The 24996-nt window shown below is 34.4% G+C and overlaps 1 protein-coding gene across 1 annotated transcript in view; it reads left to right on the top strand.

Annotated features, from left to right (window-relative positions):
* LOC126889988 (gastrula zinc finger protein XlCGF26.1-like) overlaps positions 1-23421 on the top strand; it is a 50846-nt gene extending 27425 nt beyond the window's left edge. The window contains exons 5-6 of the mRNA XM_050658788.1: positions 4967-5251; positions 22874-23421. Of these exons, the coding sequence (XP_050514745.1) occupies positions 4967-5251; positions 22874-23157 (569 nt within the window). The 3' untranslated portion in view covers positions 23158-23421. The remainder of the gene's footprint in view (positions 1-4966; positions 5252-22873) is intronic.
* Positions 23422-24996: the final 1575 nt, after the last annotated feature.

Genomic DNA, 24996 nt, shown 5'->3' on the forward strand with positions numbered 1-24996 from the left:
AAAATGTAAAAATCACCCCCTAATTAGCATCCCAAATGAAATTAATCGTTACCGCTTCACAAGATACTTTACTTAAGTATTGTTTATAATATGATCTATAAGTTTCATCGGTTCAAAGTGCATATTTTTGAATAAAATTGGTTTTAAAGTAAAACAATTATGATTAAAAAATCCTTTTTTTTAAATAACTTAAACAATTATTTATTTATTTAAAAAGCTCAACAAGCCTTGGAGGATTAGGGCTAAAAATACAATTGATAAAATACAATAGTACAATAATATAATACTATATACAGTCGGAAAAATGAATTCAATCACTTATTTTGTATTTGCTGTCTTTTTCTATAACAAACGTTTTTTATTTATAGAAAAAGACAGCAAATACAAAATAAGTGATTGATGTGATCGTTCATGGGTATTCTTTCATTTTTCCGACGTTATAACACTTCTATCAAGTGGGGTGGCTTCTTGTCAAATCATGCTCCTTGCCTACTAAATCGACTTACAATTCTCCTCCATTGGTCCCTGTTTGTAACTCTTTCTTCCCAACCAATAACTCCCTCATTCCTGAGATCTTCCTGTACACTATCAAATCATCTTTTTCTGGGCCTTCCTTTCCTCCTTTTCGTGATTGGGTCCTGTTTTAGGATCATCTTTGGTATTCTCGTCCTTTCCATTCTCATCACGTGTCCCATCCATCTCACTCTCTGTGCTTTTATGAAGCGACTGATGCTTGGTTCATTATACAGTTCTTCTAATTCCCTGTTTGTTCGTCGTACCCAACATGAGCATTTCCCTTTTCCATCTTTCCAATTTCTCCGTATTTGATTTTTTCATTGTCTATACTTCGCTAGCATACGTCACTGTGAGTCTTATTACCGTTTTATACAGGTATGGAAAAAATTATCTGGCTATAGGGCATTAAGACAACGCAACGAACTGAGAAAAAATATTATATAGGCTTGTATGTCCGAGAGAATATCATGTAACCACATGTCTGTGATAGACCCGTAAGCACTATGGCCAGTCTTGTCAGTAGATTTTTGCCGAAAGAAAGTTTATTTTTTAGATAGTCTGGGAAAATATTTCAACGATGTTATTAAAAGATTATAAAAGCAAGTTCAGATCTTAGATTAAATTAACAGCTTCTTTAATCTCAGTTCATGAAAAATAACATAATAAATACAACGGCAGAAGCTTAAACAATTGATTCCAAAAAATAACAATTTTATAATTTTAAGTATTTTAAATTATATTTTTATCACTATCCTAGCATTTTCAACAATTCTTGACACAACCAGTTTTTTCAAATTTAAAAATAATGTGGATTGTAGATTTTGTTGGTAGAGAGTCTTCGAATGAAATCGAAAACCTACCGATTATATGGTCGGCACTACTTCCACAATAACGCCATTTATTAATTTGAATTTTAAGTTCAGTTGTAAAGGATGCCATTTTCCTAACTTGAAATATCAATTTCTTTATTCTGTTTTTTTTTGCAAATTAAACCAGACCTTTTACCAATGAAAAAATAAACGTTTATTTGACGTTTCCGTTATCAAAACTGAATGTCACTTTGACAAAACTACAATTCAATCGAATGGGTGTTAAAACAAGCTCGTATGTCGGTACTAATTTCATACTATATTCGGTCTCTCTCTGTTCGCAGAACAACCTCATACTGTTCTTTTCGCACCAATTATGCGTGCTATATGCAGTTTTCAGATTACCACACCTGTATATCCTTAGCTTTGTTTTTCTCGATACATATTTGGATTTTATCAGCGGTCTTAGACTTCCCATCTTTTTATTTCCCTTTGCTAATCTGGCATTCAGTTCCCATTCTTCCTGACCGTTCTCCTCTATAATAACCCCCAGATACGTATATTCCGATGGGTGAGTTGCGGAATTTAATTGAAATAAATGTAATAAAACAACCAAGAAATAATGTGTACAAACGAATGGTAATTTTTATTGTTAAAACGAAAATGTGTTTCGTTTTTAGTCTCTCGGAAGGTCGAGCCGGTATACGTGTTTATCGTTCACATCTTGGCTAGTGACTGATATAGAAAACCCACAAACGGTTTGTTATCTTTCTTCCCGTTGACCAGATGACCGAACGATAAATCATTTATGGTCTGGCGTCTACTATTGCAGTTAACAATCTCGATGCATTAGGTGGGTTGTTGACACAATAATTGTCTGATAAAGTACTTAATTAATGAGGGTGCACTTTGTTGCCGCATAGACGAGAAACAGCTGTGACAGGGTAAAGCCCTGGTATTTGAATGTGCATTTCGAATGACAACGTTGTTTCGTTTTTGAGAAAGAATAATGAAAGAAATAAGATAATAAAATTAGCGGAAATAGTAATTATAGCGTAATGCTAAACGTAAAATGGACCTCTCTCTCGAAATTATAGTCCCTTGCTTCATTCGATATGAAAGTAAACTGTCCCTCTTCGTTTTGCTCTGTATATCCGAGCATCATGTATTTTGACTTTTCCTGGTTTATTTCTAAATCAAAATATCTTGCCTTCCTTTCTAATCTTTTCATGACGTTTTTTAATTCTTTTCTTGTTTTCGCTAGAACAGTAAGATCATCAGCGAAGGCCAGACATTGATACTCATTGTTGAAGATGGATCCGGTCGTTTTCACTCGGCTATTTCTGATTATTGTTTCCAGTAATAAGTTAAAAAGCACTGTGGATAACGGATCTTCTTGTCTAAGACCCCTGTTCACTTCAAATTCCTCCGATTAGAAACCTCTCCGTACTACATGATTTCGTGTCCTATTCAAAGTCATTCTTACTAACCTAATCATTTTTGCGGGTATACCCAAAGAGCTTAGTGCTTCATACATTTTATTCCTTCCTATCCTATCATAGGCTTGTTTAAAATCTAGGAACAACACATGAAGGGATACTTTATGTTCATAGCAGATAGCCTGGATTTCTTTTAATGTGAAAATCTGATCTGTCACTGATCTATTAACTCTAAAACCGGCCTGATATTCACCTAGTTTATATTCAGCAAAACTGTTTAGTCTCTCTTTCTTAGCATTCTGGCAAATATCTTGTAACAAGTATCTAACAGAGCAACATCTCTGTAATTTTCACATCCCAGTCTATCTCCTTTTTGTATATGGGGCATAATAGAGCTTTGGTCCAATCTTTGGACATGTTTTCCTCTTCCCATATCCTCTTGATAAGGCTATACATCCTTTTACAACTTAAAAATTAGTGATACAAAAAACTCGAAGACTAAAAAAAATGTAGGCTTTGCTTGTCTGAATGTTTTAATTTTTTGTTTTTCTGTAAGACAAAAATTGGTTAAGATATGGCTGTTCAAAATCTGCATACACTCGTGATTAGTGACCCGTTGAACCTCTATCAACTATAGCCCTTTCAAAAATAAGTACTTTGAACCGATAGAGATCATATAAATAATACATAAGTAAAGTAACTTGTGAAGCGGTAACGATTAATTTCATTTGGGATGCTAATTAGGGGGTGATTTTCACGACTTTTTTACCACAAAATAAAAGGAACCAACTTTATTTTGAACGTAACTTGCTTACTTTTGATGATGGTGACAACCTTGGCTCCAACCATAGAAGTTTTAGATTTTCGGATCTAAGACTTCTCAAATTATTTCATATAATTTTGCTTAGTGAGACGGTTGGTTTTCGTTACGATTCAGAAGACCTGTCTGAAGATCCCAAAAGGGTGAAACGTACAGTTACGATCATTGAATAGTTTACAGGCTTACGTATCTAGGAGCCGATTTTTTAAATTATTATTACCTTGTGTAAACGCACCTTTTACGTCAAAGTGACGTTACCAGTGGTGTACCTAGAATGAGTTGATTAAAATTGAAAAATAAAAATAATATAAATATGAAGGTATCTTTTACAAAGTTTAACAAAATGGAAGGTATAAAAATAAGTTTCTTTGAATAGAATGGATTATGGTCCTAATAATGAAAACAAGGAAGTCTGGTTTAAAAATACCGATTTTGTTTTATATCTATCCCAAATTATCCAATCTTTGTTTGATTTTTCATATGCACATATATGGCTCACGTCCAAATCTGCAGCAACTTGTCTTAAAAACCAACCTTCTTCGAATTTGGCAATTGCTCTTGCTTTTGCGCATCATTCAAATTTATTGTAACCATTTTGGAGAAGTTTGATATCGTTATTTTATTTTTCAACACTCCCGAAATTTTTGAGAAGCATTGACTTTTTGAAATTTTTTGACTTTGACAAAAATAAAATCCGTACGACACTGCAAATTTAGAGTATTACAATATAAAAATTAAGGTGTAAACTATTCAGTGATCGTAACTGTACATAAGAGGATGGTGGTTGCCTCTGAAACAGAATGAAATATTAACTGTCTTTTATTTTCTTTTAGTTTTACCACAATCTAAGGGCCGGTTGTTCGAACGCCAATCAACAATGATCACTATCAAATATTTAATTACTGTCTTAACTGTCAATGTCAACTTTGGTTGGGTTGCTGAAAACATAATTGATTATAATTATGAGTTTAGTTAATCAATTAACATAACAATTATTAACATAATTGATTAACTAATTTCATAATTGTAAACAATAATTATGTTTTCAGCAACCCAATCAAAGTTGACAATGACAGTTGTGACAGTAATTAAATATTTGATAATGATCATTTTTGATTAGCGTTTGAACAACCGCCCCTTAGTACAAGGAATCAATATTCAATGGAATTTTACCTAAATGTATTGACGGGTTGTGGAATGCAATCTTAGATTCCCTCTAATCTGCTTTATTCATCGTTCGTTTGCCTTGCAAATTTTAGAAGGCACGAATTCAGGTTGTCACCAGAATCTTAGTTCCAACGATAGAAGTTTTAGATTTTCCGATCTAAGACTTGTCATTGTTTTATTATTTTTATGTTTTAACTCTTCTTATTATCCAACAGGCAACTTAGATAACCATTTATTGACGCATATGGCAGCTCGTCCCTTTACGTGCAACGTTTGTGGGAAGACTTTCAAAACCGTGGTTCGACTGCGCAAGCACGGCTCCGTTCATTCTGGTTTAAAACCTCACCGGTGCGACATTTGCGGTAGGCAGTTCCGAGAAAGAGGTACTCTCAAGGAACATCATAGGATACATACTGGAGCCATGCCGTTTACTTGCGAATTTTGCGGTAAATGTTTTAGGTTTAAGGGCGTGCTAACAACACATCGACGACAGCACACAGGTAAAGTATTTAGTAAATATTATTTCTATTCTTCTTCTTCTTCTTTAAGTGTCATCTCCGCGACGGAGGTCGGCAATCGTCATAACTATTCGGATTTTAGAGACGGCTGATGTGAAAAGTTAATTTTATGTACATCCATACCATTCTCTCATCAATTGGAGAACGTTGTATTTCTCTCCGCGTGTAATATGTCCAAGATATTCCAATTTTCTTGTTTTGATGGTATTTAAAAATTTCCATTTCTTTATTCATCTTTCTCAGATCCTCTTTGTTTGTGACGTGTTCTGTCCACGATATTTTCAGAATTCTTCTGTACACCCACAGCTCGAATGATTCAAGTTTTTTCATTGACGCAGCATTCAAGGTCCAAGCTTCCATTCCATAAAACAAAGTCGAGAAAACATAGCACCTAGCCAACCTAACTCTTAGTTCCACTTTCAAATCTCTTGTGCAGAGCACTTTTCTTAATTTGTTAAAATTTGCTCTAGCCTTTTCTATTCTGATTTTGATTTCCTGTAAGTAATCACCAGTGGAGTTGATCATTGATCCAAAGGATGCATATTGGTCGACTCGTTCGAAATTGGATCCGTTTATGAAGAGATTCTCGTTATTTCTTTGAGTTTTCGATATTCTCATAAACTTTGTCTTCTTGACGTTCATTGTTAGACCGTATTCTTGTCCAAACTCCGCTATTCTGGTCACCAGCCTCTGAAGATCCCCAATATTTTCGGCTAAGATGACAGTGTCATCCGCATATCTAATGTTGTTAATGGGAACTCCATTTGCCTTTATGCCAGCTGTTTCACCCTAAAGAGCTTTTTTCAAAATCTCTTCCGAGTAGGCATTAAAAAGAATTGGCGACAACACGCATCCCTGTTTTACCTCTCGTCTGATGTCAATTTCCTCTGACAGCTGATCGTTAACACGTACTTTTGCTCGTTGCTTACAGTATAAATTCGATATAATCCTGAGGTCATTGTAGTCTATCTTCTTTGATTTCAGGACATGCATCAATTATTGTTCATGTCGTACTTTGTCGAATGCTTTATTATAGTCAATAAAACACGCATATATATTTTAAGTTAAGTGAAAAAAGAGCTTCACGAGTTCCTAGGCCTTTGCGAAACCCAAATTGCGTATCATTAATGTCTATGTCCAGTTTATGATATATTCGGTTATGGATGACTTTCAGTAGCAACTTTAGCACATGGGACATCAAGCTTATGGTGCGGTAGTCGCCGCATTGTCAAATGTTGAGACAAATAAAGTTCGACGTTAACCATTCTTTGGGTAATGTGCCTGAGCTATAAATTTTGTTCAAGAGTATCACTAAAACATCAATATGCTGCTCATCTGTAATTTTTAGAAAGCAACCGTTACAGAAGAATGCTACGAATATCATGGACTCAAAGAATGTCAAACGTGGAAGTAACTAGAAGGATAGGAAATCAACCGGAAATAATACTAACTATCAAGAGACGAAAACTTGAGTACTTGGGACATGTGATGAGTGGGCAAAAATACTCATTATTACAACTTATTATGCAAGGCAAAATCCGAGGAAAGCGAAATGTGGGAAGACGAAGAACATCCTGGCTTAAGAACTTACGGGAATGGTTCGAATGCAGTAGTGCAGAGTTATTTAGAGCGGCAGTCAACAGGGTCCGTATTGCCATGATGATTTCCAACCTTCGATAAAAGATGGAACTTAAAGAAGAAGAAGAATGGGTCTTACTTCATTAATAACAAAGATACTGGGTGTTTTTTCTATTTTGCCATTTTCTTATTTGGTTCATAACTTTTTAACCACACTGTATATTCATTTTATATTTGGCACGAAAATATTCTTTAAGGTGTACAATCAATTAATTTATTTACAATAATTGTAAAAAATCCAGGTCCGGAGAAGATCCGAAACTCCACAATACTAGAACGTTTCAGCAAGACTACTGAGACTATAAAAAGCATGAAGAAGGGAAAGCTTGAGTATTTCGGACATGTAATAAAAGATCTCAAATATAGGTTGCCACAAAATATTATGCAAGGAAAAATAGCACGCAAACGCAGTCTAGGATGAAGAAGGACGTAATGGTTGAAGAACTTGCGAGCTTGGTATGGTATTGATACAAGCATGCTATTTAGGGTGGCAGTGAATAAAATTAAGATAGCTATGATGGTAACCGATGTTCTGAAATGGTGACATAAAGAAAACCCATATAAAATAAAAATGTGTACCATTTTTATTTGGTTGCAATGCGAAGGCAAACCAATCTTACTTTTTAATTAGAATACGGAGTGCAGTCCAGTTCCTTTAACCGCGATTTTCTGCTCTTATTGGAGCTTCATCAGAAGGAACGTAGGAGAACAGTGCCTACGTTCCTTCTGATGAAGCTCCAATAAGAGCAGAAAATCGCGGTTAAAGGAACTTGACTGCACTCCGTATTCTAATTAAAAAGTAAGATTGGTTTGCCTTCGCATTGCAACTAAATAAAAATGGTACACATTTTTATTTTATTTTTCGTATTACTCCGTAGAGTAACCAGGTGCATTTTTCAGTTGGAACTTTGCCGGCTGCAGACGGGGGATGTGAATTGCAAGGTGTAGAATTCCTTCCCTTTCGTCTTCACTGCAGCATCCATATGACTTGCAAATTATAGAAGTCTTGGAGGTGTTACCATGAAAATGTACCAATAAGTTTTCAATTTAAAAATCTTTTAGTGATTTTTAATATTTTTCAATATTATTAATTTACTATTAGGATTGAAAACTTGCTTCGTCTTTAAAACCCATATAGCTCAATTTAAATGGTGAAGTGAAAATAAGTAGTGTACCCGACAATTTTTTCTAAGGGGTTTATAAGCCGTGTTCCCGATTTGTTTGTTTCTAAGTTTTGCCCGTAACTTCAACCACCATTATCAAATCCGATGCGGGTGCGGACGTAGAGGTAATCTCGTTCGTTCTCCTCAAATAGCGATGATCTTCATATGTGTTATATCATCTAACTATCTAACCGCCATATGCCCCACGAGACTTGTTGATCGATTTGAATCAGTATTAAAGTGTTCGATGTTCATCTGGAACGAGCTCTTGCAGTTCATAGTATTGCGTATCTTCTCTACGAATAAACTAATCGGATGTTTTTGAATATTGACAGACTCGTTTAACATCCGTGGATAGATTGTTTTTTTTTTAATAAAATGTTCAATGCGTCTGGGGAGAGTATTTGTATTTTGTACTTTTTAGTGCACGTCCTGTTTTGATGCAAACCATCTTACATCTAGACGGAATAAAATGTGGTGAATATCTATGTGCGAAAGCTGATTTTTTTGCAGGCTAGAAGGCGATAGTTCCTTTTGCGTTAGGTCAAACTAGTATTTAGTTTATTTTATTTTGAAAATTTATTTTATAATTATTGTTATGCAACTCATAGCAAAATATGATGGACTACTGACACTATATTGTTGAGTTATACCAAAATTATGTTATGTAACATGTAGCCCTATTTATTCTTAACCAATTGTAAACATTATGTTCTGTGTCTTACAACCTTTGTCTTTTATTTTATTTAACGTAAAACACCTAAATCAAATATTCCTCCTTACCGAGATACAGAGTGTTTTATTAAAAATATTCTAAAATTATTTTAGCCCATGGTTTTAACACCTTCCAATATTTTTGTGTCAAACTTGACAAACAGTTCACACATGTTAAGATCAGTTAGGATACTTTATCTAGTGTTAAAAGATAATTCTCCGCTATTACCAGAGGCGTGCTGTAGGGATATATAATTCCTTTTTTCATTTCCCCGTTACAATCTACGCCACTTTCGTAATAATCATTTCAGCATGTTTTTTTGATTCTTCGTTACTTTTTACGTAAATATCCTTTTGTCTCAATGCGATAGAGTAAGTAGTTTCCAAGTTTTTTGCGATTCAATAAGATTATGTGTTTAAAATACATAATCCTATTGAATGCATTACCTTTAAACACAAATAACTTGAAAACTACGTACAGTCGGAAAAATGAAAGAATACCCATGCGTCATCGATGATATGCATACGAATCAAATCAAAAATTTCTAGTCAAAACAAAGTCTAAACTAAGTTCTTCTTCTTCTCGTTGTCCTTATGCCCTATAAGAGCGTCGGACAACTAAACTAAGTTAATACTGAAAATAAACGGATGTGGCTACTACCCCATCGTACGATTTTTCGCTACGTAAGAATGTGTCAAAAAATTGTTGTGATGCTATTCTTTTTCTGATAATATATATTTATTGGTGATAAATGTTACTATTACTACCGTAATTAATTATTTGATATGGATTAATAATACAAAAATAATGAGTAAGCAAATATAGTGTTATGAATTTCTCCATGTTAAAGTTGCCAGTTTACGTAAATTTAAAAAATGTCGTTTATGTCAGCTGCATTAAGTGATTAAAATGAAAGTAAACTTAATGAATTCAGATCATTAGGTATCCAGATCATTTTCCAGACAGTATCTGCAAATAAATGTACATTCGTAAAAATAGATTCTGTCTAAATCCTGACCCATTACTTTGCGGCGTGTAATTTGGGTTGCCTATATAAACTTGAATAGGCGAAATGGGCCTTTGAGTTATTTAAAAAATATTACATACAAATAGAAATTGGAATAAAATAGAAATGGGAAAATTATTAATTTATAGATATTACAAAGGAAAGGTATCCCGAATGAAGTACGTGCCTCCTAGTGGCGGGATACGGGCAACAATACATTGGCTTATAGGGCAGTCCTTACAGTAGGGATCCTGGCCTATACAGAAAAATGCAGGCGGGTGTGGGGTAATACTGCACTTTGGTTGCATTGGTGGTGTATTGGCTAAACGTGCAGGACAGGGCAGGGTATGGTGCTGATAGAAAAGGCATTCAGGCACCAAATATCCAAAAATCTTTTCAGGCCATAATAATGAAAAGACCTTCTCCAAACGAAATAAAAACTTATACTGAAATGATGGCATCTCCTGAGGTAAAATGTTCCGGAAGTAAAATGAGCCTCCATTCGGATCTCCGGGTGAGGACTATCTCAGGGGGAACACCATTGCAGGTTAGAAAAATCAGGATAGGGTCTTGGAATCTTGGTAGTCTTACAGGTAAGAGTCTGGAGTTAGTGGATGCGCTCAAACGAAGAAGAGTTCAAATTGCTTGTATTCAAGAAACTAGGTGGAAAGGACAAAGGGCGAAAGAACTAGGTGATGGATATAAATTGTGGTATGTAGGGAGTAGTAACACTAGAAATGGAGTTGGTATAATTGCTGATAGTGAAATGAAAGATAACGTAGTAGATGTTGTAAGAACGAGTGATAGAATGATGTCAGTGAAATTTGTAATTGATAAAGAGGTATTGAATGTTGTGTGTGTGTATGCTCCTCAAACAGGTCTGGGTGAGAATGAAAGAAGAGCTTTCTATGATCAATTGGGAGACATACTGAGTGATATTCCAGCGGAGGAGAAAGTTATAATAGGAGGTGATTTCAATGCACATGTGGGCCAAGCCAAGACAGGATATGAAACAATACATGGGGGATTAGGCTTTGGAACTAGAAATGAAGCTGGAGATGACATGCTAGAATTAGCAACAGCATTGGATATGGCGATTGTTAACACATTCTTTAAAAAGAGAGAAACTCAACTTATTACCTACAAAAGTGGACAACATCAATCCCAAATAGACTACTTCATGATAAGGAAAGAAGACATACGTGAATGCAAGGACTGCAAGGTAATAGTTAGTGAGACAGTAAGCCAACAACATAAGCTGCTTGTTCTGGACATCGAAGTAAAAAGCGAAACTAAACAAAAATATCGGAGAGGACCACAAAAAATCAAGTGGTGGATGCTAAAAGATGAGAAGGAAGGTCTATTCAGGGAAAGAATAGTAGAAAAAATATGTTGGAACATGAAAGGAAGCCCTAACACAATTTGGAGAAAAATGGCCAATATTATTAGAGAGACGGCTATTGAAATACTTGGGAAAACGTCAGGAAAGAAGTTTGAAGATAAAGAGACTTGGTGGTGGTCAAATGAAGTACAAGGAAACATAAAAGAGAAGAGAAAATTATATAAAAAGTGGCAAGAAACCAGATCGGACATAGATCTTCAAAACTATATGGTCGCCAAAAAGGAAGCGAAAGTAGCAGTAGCAAAAGCTAAAGCAGAAGCGTATTCAAACCTATACGATCAACTTGATACCAGGGAAGGCGAAACGAAGATATATAAAATAGCCAAACAGAGAGCAAAGAAAGCAAAAGATTTTAATCAGATTAGATGTATCCGAGATGAAAATAATAAAATACTAGTTCACGAAAGGGATGTCAAAAAGAGATGGAGAAAGTACTTTGACAGCTTATTAAATGAAGAATTTGACAGACAGCCTGTAGAGTCAACGGAGACAGTAGCAGCAATGGTCACCAAAATAACCAACGAGGAAGTGGCTCAAGCGCTTCAAAAAATAAAGAAAGGAAAAGCGGTAGGACCAGATGATATTCCTGGGGAAGTATGGAGAGCATTGGGAGAGACAGGAACAAGGTGGCTAGCAGGTCTATTTAATAGAATTATGGAAGTTGGACAAATGCCAGACGAATGGAGAAGCAGTATACTGGTACCTGTTTACAAAAACAAGGGAGATATACAACAATGTACAAACTACAGGGCTATAAAACTGCTTAGCCACACCATGAAAATATGGGAAAGAGTAATTGATAGACGGATACGTGAAGAAACCGAAATATCCGAGAATCAATTTGGCTTTATGCAGGGTAGATCAACAACAGATGCAATTTTCATTATAAGGCAGTTGATGGAAAAATACAGGAGTAAAGAAACAAACGCTCATATGGTATTCATTGATCTTGAGAAAGCATATGATAGAGTTCCTCGAGAGATTCTGTGGTGGGCACTCAATAAGAAAGGAGTCCCTGGTGAATATGTAAAGATTGTGAGGGATATGTATGAGGGAGTAACGACTAGTGTTAGGACAGGTGTGGGAGAGACTGATAAATTTCATGTGAAAGTAGGATTGCATCAAGGTTCTGTGCTTAGCCCGTATTTATTCTCATTAGTTTTGGACCAGATAACAGCGAAAATACAGGGGAACATTCCATGGTGCTTAATCTATGCTGATGATGTCGTGTTAGTAGGAAATAGTGAAAGAGACTTAGAACAAAAACTGGAACAGTGGAGACAAGCTCTGGAGGAAAAAGGTTTAAAACTTAGTAGGACAAAAACAGAGTATTTGGAATGTTCATTTAAAGATGGAGCTACTACAAATAAAATGGTATCTTTGGATGGTGAAATGATTGTAAAAAGCAATAGTTTTAAGTACCTAGGATCGGTATTACAGAGTAATGGAGAAATAGATGGAGATGCATGCAGTAGAATTAGGGCTGGATGGATGAAGTGGAAAGAAGCGAGTGGTGTGTTGTGTGACAGAAAAATTCCAATGAAGCTGAAGGGAAAATTCTATAAAACAGCCATAAGACCAGCTATGATGTACGGAACCGAATGTTGGGCAGTGAAAAAGAAAGAGGAACAGCGAATGCATGTGGCGGAAATGAGAATGCTTAGATGGATGAGTGGAGTGACAAAGAAGGATAAAATTAGAAATGAGTATATTAGGGGAAGTCTAGGTGTGGCACCAATTGATGCCAAAATGAGAGAGCATAGGTTAAGATGGTTTGGTCATGTTCAACGTCGAGACGTTAACCACCCAATACGAAGAATAGCTGAAGTGCAGATTCCTGGAAGGAGTAGGAGAGGAAGACCAAAGAAGAGCTGGGGGGAGACGATAAGGCAGGACATGTTGGTAAAGGGGATTAACATTGATATGGCCCAAGATAGAATTGTGTGGAGAAATGCAATTAGGGAAGCCGACCCCGCATAGGGATAAGGCAAAGAGAATGATGATTACAAAGGAAAGGTATCTAAATGGTTTTCGAGCAAGTCATGCTGTATGATAGAATTTTATAAATAATAAAATTTTTTGCTATATTACCTAACCACACTTTAAAAATTCACATTGTAAGGCATGAATAAATTAAATTATGTTGGTAGTACCTTTTTAGATGTACTTAAAAATGAAACTGAAAAGTTATTACTATAAAGATTGATCTGCGGCTATGCTTGACTTAAATAAAACAACGATTAGATAATATAAAAAATCACAAATTTGATTAAATTTGGGAAAATATAGACTCAAAATTCAAAATCAATTGATGTAAAGTCACTTGAAGGTCGGTGAAAAGCTAGGGCTGACGAAATTTAATTAGTTGTTTAAACTCTAGATTTTAATTGCGAAGCGCATTCAATGAATCATATTATGTGATTTGCTTAATATGCTAATTATGTCATGTGTGAATGATCATTTATGTGACCCTTAAAATTGTTTTTAGAAAAACGCTGAAACGACTATTTAATGATAATAAAAATCGATATTTACTGCAGTTACATGATATTTAATATTAAAATAGTATAGTATATTGGATGTGGTAGAATGTAGACTCTTTGTATAATTACCAATTGAACAGTGAAGCTGTTAGATACATTTTCCGATTCAATCATTTCTACTGTTCACAGTTCTGTGTTTGCTTTTTGAGTAGGTATTTCATTTTCTTAACAACGAAAACGTTCGGTGTGGAAAGAATTAAAAAGTGCGTGGAATGCGGAAAAGTGTCCTACACGTAAACATGATTTAAGAAGACATGTAAAAAGTTTGCAGTAGGCAACCCAAATTACACGGCGCAAAGTAGTGGGTCAGGATCTAGAATCGAGTGTGAAAATATACTAATCTGTAATTTCATACACTATGATTGAAAGGTCAGAGTAATATGTACACGTTTGGCGAACTCATAGACAGAAGTTAACCATATTGACAGATAATTACTTACAAATTTTATTGACGTATTTTAATTAAATAAATACTTACCAAACCAAAAATACAATATAATATCAAAATAGCTCTTAAAAGAAGTGAATTTATTCAAGTAAATACGACTGATTATTAAAATTTATAAACTCTACCGAACATAACCCAGTTTCACTGTCAAAGTGACAGAAATCGAATCAGTCAGATTATAGTTGACCAGCACGATTACTCGAATAGTAGTTTATACAGTCATTACCTCTACTCATGTTGAATGTTTTTCTAAGAATGACATTAGAAGTACAGAAATAGTCAAGTGTGAGTTTAAATTTTCTACTAAATTAATACGTTGAACAATTGTATCACCGCCTCACTCTGTCAATTATAAATATGTAACTGCGTATGTCTTGGATAAAGTTTTTGCTTTGTAGACAACACTTAATAATCTATCTCTCTCGTTTGTTATTTATAGAAAAAGGCAGCAAATCCAAAATATGTGCTTGTTATGATCGTTCATGGGTATTATTTCATTTTTCCAACTGTATGTCCAGTTGAACCAACAAATAAACGATTGATTTTTTGATTTGGATTGCCCGTTTATTTTAAAATATAATAATTGTTAAATATTAAATTTTTTACCGTCAAATATAATAACAGAGCACTTTTCTATTCTTTCGAAAAGGTAAAAATTTAATTTTCTTTGTGAGAATCGCCAAACTTTCTGTTTTTAATTTGACAGTTGTTTGACAATTATATTTTACTATTGTAATTGTCTACTGATTTGACTTTTAAATATTATGTCAAAATAATTTTATTTCATCGAATTATTGCGTTAATTTCATTAAAACATGAACACAATAAGATACATTTGAAATAAATTAGTAAATAATATTTAAATATTCGTTTATTGCATGTATTATAGTATATTATAATGCCATATTAGAAGGTATTCTACTTTCCCGTACGCCGTGCGGGAAAATTTACTTTCACGCACGCCGTGCGGGAAACTGCAACTTTCGGAAACGAAATGCGTGCTAGAAAGTGGCTGTAGAAAGCACGGCCGTAGAAAAACTGTCTTTTAGCACTAGTTAAAGTATCCTAACATGTGTAAACTGTTTGTCAAGTTTGAACAAGAAATATTGGAAAGAGTTAAAACAATGGGCTAATCATTTTATAATATCTGTAATAAAACACCTTATCTCGGTACGGAGGAATATTTTAAGTATTTTAGGTTAAATCTTGGTATTTTGTGCCAAGCCTTTATCCAGTTACTATATGGACAATTCTTAATGAAATACCCTGTATATTGTAAACCCTGAAACAGGTCGACCATATTGTTCTTTCTCTACTCTATACTTTATTCTTTGTAAGGATGTGGTGAGGTTGTGGTATTCGACGTATGGTTGCTATCTATTCTTCTCTTTTTTGGACGTGGTCTGCTGCCTCAGAGAGAGTAATAGGTAGACTTTGGTCTGACCATCGAAGTGGCGATCCTCCTTTGTTATGGCAGTTTTCCACTAAACGGATAAAACAAAAACAAAACAGAAACTCGTGTCGAATTAAACAAAACTTTTTCGGAAATTTTTTGAAGACTGGCATGTTTTGAAACCGTTCGAGTTGTTTTTCGAGTCCCTCTCGGAAGTGATAACATCAAAGAGTTTCGGCGTGTTTTGAAACGAGTCTGTTTAACGAAAACGGTCATGCTGTGTTTATTATTAATTGTCGCCTTACTATAATATGAATTGCGTTCCAATTATGTAGTTGTTGTTTTGGTTCGGAGAACCATACGTTTTATAGCGAAACATATAGAAGAGCTTCGAATAGATCATACCTCAAGGTGGTAAAATTTCCAAAAAGCATTGGGCTATTGAAGAAATATGTAGGTACCTTAAGAGATGCCTTCCGGGAACATAGAAATTTGTGGTACATGTTAACAAAAAGTAGAATTAAAAAAAATGGATTTTTACAAGGAAATTTCCCAATTATTTGACACCAACTGAATAGAAATTGAAAGACCAATTAAAATCATAATTTAACAATATCAACGTGAAAGAAGGAATTATAAAACAAAAAAAATCTGGCGCAGGACATCATTTTACACCCAAGTAGTTTGATAATAATGCAATGAGTATTATGCATGACCCATTTTTTCAAGTACATACTTCAATATCGATCAGATACATCTAAGAATAAACAAATCTTCTTGATCATGTTGGTTGGTTATTGAAGAAAAAAGTGTATTCCGACTTCCTCCTAACAACTAGTGGAAAAGGACCGAAAACAAAAACAAAACCGGAACAAAATGTACTCCGCTTGACGGAAACAAGAGTTTTCGGTTTGTTTCAGATTTGACACCGACTCAACTGTGCGTATAGTGGAAAACCGCCATTAGGATACAGTTACTTTACGACATAAATACATGGAGCGTCAAAAGGGTTCAAACGTATAGTTCTTTTTAGCCAGTTTCTTCAGAAACTTAGCGGAAAGCTGTCACCACCATTTTAATTTAGTCAACTACATATGCCAGAGCTTGGTCTACAGTACAGTATACTACTATTATTTACTTATCTTGTAACGTGCCCCAAAAAGAAGGTGTAATTTATGTAACATGACATGGGAATTGAAATTTGACAAGATGTTGATATGTCATATAGGGGGATGTTACATAATGAAGAACATGGCCACGGTCGCTACTGTCTCAGAGCTTTAAAAAGGGGTGGATTCTTAAAAGGTGTTATGATATACTCTTATTAGCTTAGAAAAATTAAAAAGATAGAAAAATCGAAATAAGGATGTAAAATAGAAAATAAACAATTGGGCGCCACTGGTTACCTTAAGGAACCAAATTTTATACAAAAAATAGAAATAAAGGAAAGAAAGATAGCTAAATCAAAATAAATAGCCTCACAAAAAAATACATAATATACAAAATATTATAATGTAACTTACCTTATTTACTCTATACTCAATATTCTATACTTAATATTTTATACTCAATACTCTATACTCAATAGAGTAGAGTAGAGTAGAGTAGAGTAGAGTAGAGTAGAGTATTTATTGGTAATAATGTACAAATGTACTTTTACAGGTCAGCAATAATTAAAATTGTCTAAAATTACATTAAAAGTTGACAGTACTTCAGTAAAAAAACCTATTACTAAAATTTAAAAACTAAACACTAATTAAATTACAGGACAAAACAAAATTTAGATCTGAAGTACTCCTCAAATGAGTAGAAAGCACCCATCAGAAGATAATTTTTAATTTGTCTCTTAAATTGGTTAAAATCAAGACTTTAAATAGATATTGGTATACAGTTATAAAATTTCAATGCTAGGTATCTGGTTCCATTTCTGGTCCTCTCAAGTCGACTGAATTCTGGTACAAGGGCATCATGATTTCTAGTCTGATAAGTATGCTGTTGTGTTTTATACAGATCTACATTTTGATGAACATACAACAGGCACTGCATAATGTACACAGAAGGTAGTGTGAGAATCCTCAGGTTTCTGAAAGACTGCCTACAATCGTCCCGATAACCCTGACCTGTGATTATGCGAATACACTTTCTCTGCTGACCAAACACCTTATCTATATGGCAAGAGTGTCCCCAGGAAAGGATTGCGTAAGTTAGTCGTGAGTGAAAGTTGCTGTGATATGATGTAAGAAGGGTTTGAAGGGAGGTAACCTTAGATAGGTTTCTAAATAAAAAGAGTTGGCTTGAGAGCTTTTGGAAAAGTTTCAGTATGTGCCGTTCCCAAGTGAGTCCCTGATCAAGATAAACACCAAGAAATTTAGCTTCCTGTGAACAATCTGTTAAAATGGGATGTGTAATGGTGTTATGTCTTAGGGTAAAGTTCACTGTTTGTGATTTTGAGTTATTGAGAGAGAGACGATTTGCCAAAAACCATTGGAACAAATTGCTCTCTGTGGTCTCAAGATCAATATCACTGATTTGGGAAGGGTGGTAACTTTGATAGCATGTAGTATCATCAGCAAATAGGACTGTGCTTACCGGGCCCTCTTGTGAAAATCCCAAGTCATTTATATAAATGAGAAATAATATTGGACCTAGAACTGACCCTTGAGGCACTCCATACATCAAAGGTTTTTTATCAGATTTAAGCTGGTTAAAAAACACATATTGAAATCTATCTGATAGATAAGACTCAATCAATTGAATAGACATAGGATGAAAATTATAGGCATGTAATTTTTTAAGAAGAATACTATGAGTGACACAATCAAAAGCTTTAGTAAGATCAAGGAACGAGGCAAGGGTATCAAGAAAGTTTTCAAATCCTTCCAAAATACTGCCTGTAAAATGATCGATAGCAAGTGTTGTTGTTTTGTTTTTTCTAAATCCAAATTGCTGCACTGCAAAAAGCCGATTAGATTCAAAATAGTCATTGATCTGCTTCTTTAGGATTCTCTCAAACACTTTGGAAAGAATTGGCAAAAGAGAAATTGGACGAAAGTTATTATGATCATCAGCCGAACCTTTACGTTTAAAGAGAGGTATGACTTTCGCAGTTTTAAACACTGAAGGAAAAATGCAGGATGAAATTGAGTAGTTTATTAGTTTAGTTAAAGGTAAGCTAATGTTGTGTTTAATTGCCTTGATTATTTTTGTGTTCATTCCATCCGGGTCCTTGCTCTGGCTATTTTTTAATTCTTCAATTGCTTTTACAACTTCCTCCAAATTTGTTGGCTCAAATCTGAAGGAGCAATGATTAGAGGCGAATGAAGGAGCATGTGGTATAAAACTAAGGTATGTATTGAATGATTGGTCAGTATGATTAAGTGTATTTATTACATTTTCAGTAATACCACAGAAGAAATCATTAAAACTATTTGCATTGAGTGATGAATTTTTTATTGGTAAATTCTTACATCTTGAGTTTATTAGGGACCACATAGCCTGTTGACGGTTGTTAGAGTTTAATATAAAATCATCATTAGATTTAATCTTTGCCTTATGTATAGCATGTCTGTATTTTTTCCTATATTCTGAGAGTGTTTTCTTTGTCACTAAAACGGGGTCACTTTTATTTAAAGATGTCAAAAATTGTAGTTTCTCCCTCATAAGTTTCAAATCATCATTAAACCAAGAATTTTTTTTACATTGTTTACCTTGCTCAACAAGCCTAGATTTTTCAGGAAAAGACAGATTTATTGCCTGCGTTAAAATATCGATAAACATTTTAAACCTTGAGTCCACATCAATACATTCATTATCAATAAATTCAAAATTTTGTAAGCAAATATTGTTATTTAAAGAGGCCAGTCCCATCTCTGTAATGGGCCTGTAGCTTATTCTAGATTTAGAAGTAGTTTGGGACACTTCACATTTAAACAATATGCCTTTGTGGTCTGAAGTGTGTGAAATATCAACAGCTTCGGATTGCAACATGGTACTATTAATATTTGTAAATATGTTATCAAGACATCTATTATAACGGGTGTTAAATTTTATTGATTTTTTGAGGTTATAGGATCTAAAGAAATTGCACAGATCCAGGGCTGCAATATCCCTTTCATTGAAGTGCACATTGAAATCCTCTGTTATAATAAGAGGTTTATTTGTATTTAACTTTTTGAAAACTTTTGACATTGTATTGAAGAATTGATTTAAATCACCACCTGGGGTACGATACACAGTGACAAGTTGAATATCAAATTTTACCAAATGTACACCTGTTATTTCACAATGTTTTTCAAGAGACAAACTTTCAAGATTTAATGAAACAGAATCAAAGGTTTCTTTAATATATATACTTACACCCCCATGAGAGCCCACAGTCCTTGCAAAGCCAGAAATCATTCTGTAGTTCTTAATTTTAATTGAAAATAGTTCCTCAGATACTAGCCAGTGTTCATTTATACATAAGCAATCTGCTGATACTTCATTGAGGAGGACCTCCAGATCTAAGAAGGAGGTACGCAAACATTGTATATTACAGTGTAAAATAGTTCTTTGTGCTTTCTTAAAATTTCCTAAAATACCTTTATTATTATTATTATGTACAGGAACATTTACTGCACCACGGTTTTCTTCAGCGGATTCACTGGGGATCGAGGGCGTTGAACATGGAGAAAATGGTTTATGTTAGTTCCCAGTGGCCATAAATCAGATGACATTATGGCATCATTGTTTATCTCAGGAACTCCTACCTTAAAAGAGCTATATAGGTGGTTCTTTTTGGTAACCATCTTCTCACACACACAGTCCTGGTCAAGCTCATATTTTTTGAGAAAGTTGAAAACATCAGTTGCTTCAGTTTCAGGAGTAAAACCTGATATAAATACCCATGATTTAATTGGAGTAGGTGCTACAACCTTTAGTAGGTTATCAGTGTTAATGCCTTTCTTGGGACTTGGTCTTCTGTTTTGTTTTCTTTTTTTATATGACACCAGTTTGAAACCATCATTTTCAGTCACTTCCTCTTGGATGACGGGAAGGATTTGTAACTCAGAAGAGAGTTGTGAGTTTAGATTGGAATCATTGGCAATGTGGCTTTGATCTTGCTGAGTATTGTGATGCAATTGCGATTTTTGTTGTTTTTGATGTTGACTGACAGTGACATTTTTGACGACTTTGACGTTGTCATCTTTCACTCCTTCCACTGCAGTTTGCGAAACTGTCGGTAATACGGTGTTGCCAATGTCAACAAAATTTCCTGTTAGCTTTTTAGGGGATGGCTTTGGTGGCTTTCTAACCTCACTTCTTGCGATGTCCAGTTTTTCTAGAAGAATTACCTGATTTTTGTTCAGCAAATCGTTGTTTTCCTACAATAGCTTATTTTTTTCCTCCAGAAGTTTGATGATAATTTCATACAGACCCTTCTCTGTCTCCCAAAAGTCGACACACCCATAAGCCGGAATGTGACGACAAGCTGCAGTCTTCTGAGTGGCTGCCTGAATTAAGCAGGATGAATGGAACGATTTTTAACATTTCCCGCATTGCACTGTGCAAGTTGAACTTTTCTTACAATGAAAACAGTAAATTTTCAACTTTTCGTCATGTTTTTCGCGTTGTTTTACAGACGCACTTGCCAAAACATTCCGACCGTAGGCCATCTTGGGAGTTTATTGCACAATACAATATTTTATACTTAGCCAATTTCTTTATTGTTCTTACGATGCAACAGAAGGAAAGGAAATAATAAGATTTGTATTTTGCAAATCAAACATTATTTATTAAAAAAAGCAAAGAAAATGAATTTCTGATCTCTCGGTGTTACAGATTGAGATCCAGATTATCAAATAAAAAAAATGAAACAAAAAGTTCTACAAACATAAAAATAATACCTTTACGTATCACTGTCCTATTTTCTTGTGGTTGTTGGTCGGTTTGTAAGTCCCAGACGCTATTTCACTACGCGAAAGTCACTTCACAATATTTACAGGTACAGCAACAGTACATAAGGTTTATCCATAGTTTATAAAAAAAAGTTTTTATAGAAAAAATCAGCTTTCTACTCGAACAAAAATATTTTAGAACTCAATAGTCCTTTTGAATATTAAACGGGATCAAAATGAAATATATTAATATACTTCATGATTTGACTGTAATGTTAAACTTCGTAATGCAAAATGAAACTTCTAACTCCTACTTCCGGATCTGACTGCATAAAAAAATATTTAATACCAAAAGTGGTATGAAATCATATCGGCGATTCGCTTGAAAACAGCGAAAACGCGGTGGTCTACGCTTTGCTTAGCCATGATGGGACCAACACTAACTAAACACAAAAAACTTCTGCAATACACTTGCAAAACTTAGCTGGAGCTGCGCTGCTAATTTTTGCTGGTAGCCGCATATCGCAGCCCGAGGCAACCGGCAAGATCTTAACTTGTCGATAGCTCTCTCTCTTGAACTAAACTCGATGACAGCCTTACTAGAACTCCACTACTCCTTCTTCTCAAACTAACATCTCTCAAAATCAACGCCCTCTCAAAATCATCACAGGGTCCATGCCATCAAATAATTACAAATTCAAAACACTCATAATTCAATCTGAACCAATAAGGAAAAAGTTTAATCCTTCCTTCTTTCATCATTGACTAATAAAAAAAATAACTAAGCTTCCTATACTTTTTAGCGACCAATAGAAAAAAAAAACAAAACATGTTTTAAGTCCAACCTACTCAGAAAGGAACCATCAAATATCAGTTTGCAAAGTCAGCAAAACTCACTCCGTTCTACAGTTCTAAGTAAAGATATTGCTAAGTCTACAATTCTACACCTGCACCTTTTAACACTCAAAGCAGCACGATTTGTGTATCTAATCTCCAAAAACCCGGCGCCAAAGGCCATTATAATATACAATGTAACTCTTTTCTACATTGCAAACTGTATATAACGAATGTAGATATGTCTACAAAATAATATAACGTCTTTCTTTTAACCAGACGGATAAACTACAAAATCTCACGTATTTTTTTTGGAACAGAGATAAATTCAATGAATTTACTTAGCATATGAAGCGATATTCTTATATCTACAGGGTGAGACAAAAATTTGTAACAATGACATTTACGATTTTTGGTTTCTGGATGAGACAAATTGATTGAGTTCTTTTGAACCGTTTCAATCTTTTGATTTCGATCGTGCAGAAATGTAATGAAATTTTGAGTGTTAAACCTTACATAATCATTCCAAAACGACCTCTGGATGTTTTGTTTTTGTGTTATATATTAAAATAAACTATATTTCTAGGAGAGAGGCCTTACTCGTGCAACGAGTGTCAACATCACTTTACAAATTGGCCTAATTACAATAAACATATGAAACGACGTCATGGCATCAACACAAGTGTAACGTGTAGGACTCGACAAGACATACCACCGACCGGTATGCCTCACCGGAATCCTCCAGGTACAGTTCTAGCTCCTCCACAACCAGTACTAATACCAGATAGTTTTGTAGAGCAGCCTCCTACCTTTTATCCAGTCCTTAATTTGTATAACATTCCCGAAGAACTGTTGCAGCAAAGAGTATAAAGTGATTTTTATTTGTAAAGGATATTCTCTAAAAAAGCGAAAAAGCGGGAGATATAAAAGATATCATTATGTTCAAATATGGCATGACTAACACGAGAATTTTACTGTCACCATTGCATGTGGTTGTCTTTTTAAAGAGAATGCTATGATTTTCTGACGGATATTCTTAAGTTAAAGTTAATTTCATGTAATCATATGAACTATCTTTCAATAAAGTCGACCAAGAAACGCAACTCATAAATATTGGCAATATTATTTTAGAATAGAATAGAAATATGCTTTATTGTCATGAAAAATTTAACAATTTTATAGACAAAGCTTACAAGAATCATAAAAATAAGAACAATAACAAATAACAAATACAATTTACTAAAATGATATAAATCGTCTACATAAATAAAAATAATGAAGATAAACAAAAAAAAACAGTAACAACCTATTGCAAAATTTAAAAAAAAAATTTGCAAATTGCATAATCTACCTTAAGAAATTTAATAAGTTAAGTTAAGCTGCTGCATATGACACTCAAATATAGATTAAGATTATACTTATAAATAAGAATACTGTACTTTCTTAGTTATTGGTTAAGAAACTCTGCTGTTAAATAATATGGTCTTTCAGATAAATAGGCTTTAGTCATTTTACGGAACTTGGAGAAAGATGTTGCAGATTTAAGTTGTAGAGGGAGATGGTTGTAAAGTTTTTTCGCAGAATATAATATAGATTTCTTTACTAACTCACTGGACGGGATCGGTAAATAGATGTCAAAGGTAGAATTTCTGGTGGAATAGTCATGTCTAGGTCTTGCTGGAAAGACATGTAGATGTTTACGAATTAAGCAAACAGTTTCTAAAATATATAAAGAAGGTAGTGTTAGAATCCTGTGATCTTTGAAGTAGCTTCTGCAATGTGTTGTTCTTCTGAGGCCAAACAGATATCTTATTGCTCTTTTTTGTAATTTAAAAATAACATCAGATTGGGCAGCCGTACCAGAACCCCAAAAAGGGAGACCATATCGAAGATGTGACTCGAACAAAGAAAAATATGTTATTTTGGAAGAGGCTAAATTCATTTCCTTTGAAACAGATCTTATTGCAAAGCAAGCTGAGGATAGTTTCTTGCTTAACACATCAATATGAAGGGACCATTTCAGATTGCTATCTAAAAAAATACCAAGAAACTTTACAGAATCAACGATACTGATCTGGCTGTTATGAAGAGGTAAGGGTTGAAGAGCTCCTTTAAAGGACAATGCTACTGTTTTATCTACATTAAAAGAGAGTAAATTTGAATCGGACCAAGATTTTATTGTAAGTAAATCAGAAGTTATAGTAGCATGAAGAGTTGCGATATTTGAGTTGCTCCAAGTGATACTGGTATCATCAGCAAAAAGAAAAACTTTGCCATCGATTTTTAAGCTAGTGATGTCATTAATAAAGATAAGGAAAAGTAGAGGACCCAATACTGAACCTTGTGGTACCCCACATACAACATTTTTGAGACTAGAGTCTGTATCATTTGCTCTAACCAGTTGTTTCCTATTATCCAAGTAAGATTGAAACCAGTTCGAAGAAATTCCTCGAATTCCGTAGAAATCTAGTTTTTTTATCAAAATGTCGTGATTCACACAATCAAAAGCTTTGGCATAATCACAAAAAACAGTGGCAGTGTGCAGATTATTGTTTAATGCTTGATAAACCTCATGTAGTACAGAAAACATGGCATCTGTGGTACATTTATTATTTAAAAAGCCGAACTGATTTTGTGATAAAATATTGTTATCAACGAGAAAGGACATAAGTCGGGCTTTTATGAGTCTCTCAATAATTTTGGAGTCGT

This window comes from Diabrotica virgifera, chromosome 8 (genome assembly GCF_917563875.1).
Source record: "Diabrotica virgifera virgifera chromosome 8, PGI_DIABVI_V3a".
Lineage (NCBI taxonomy): Eukaryota > Metazoa > Arthropoda > Insecta > Coleoptera > Chrysomelidae > Diabrotica > Diabrotica virgifera.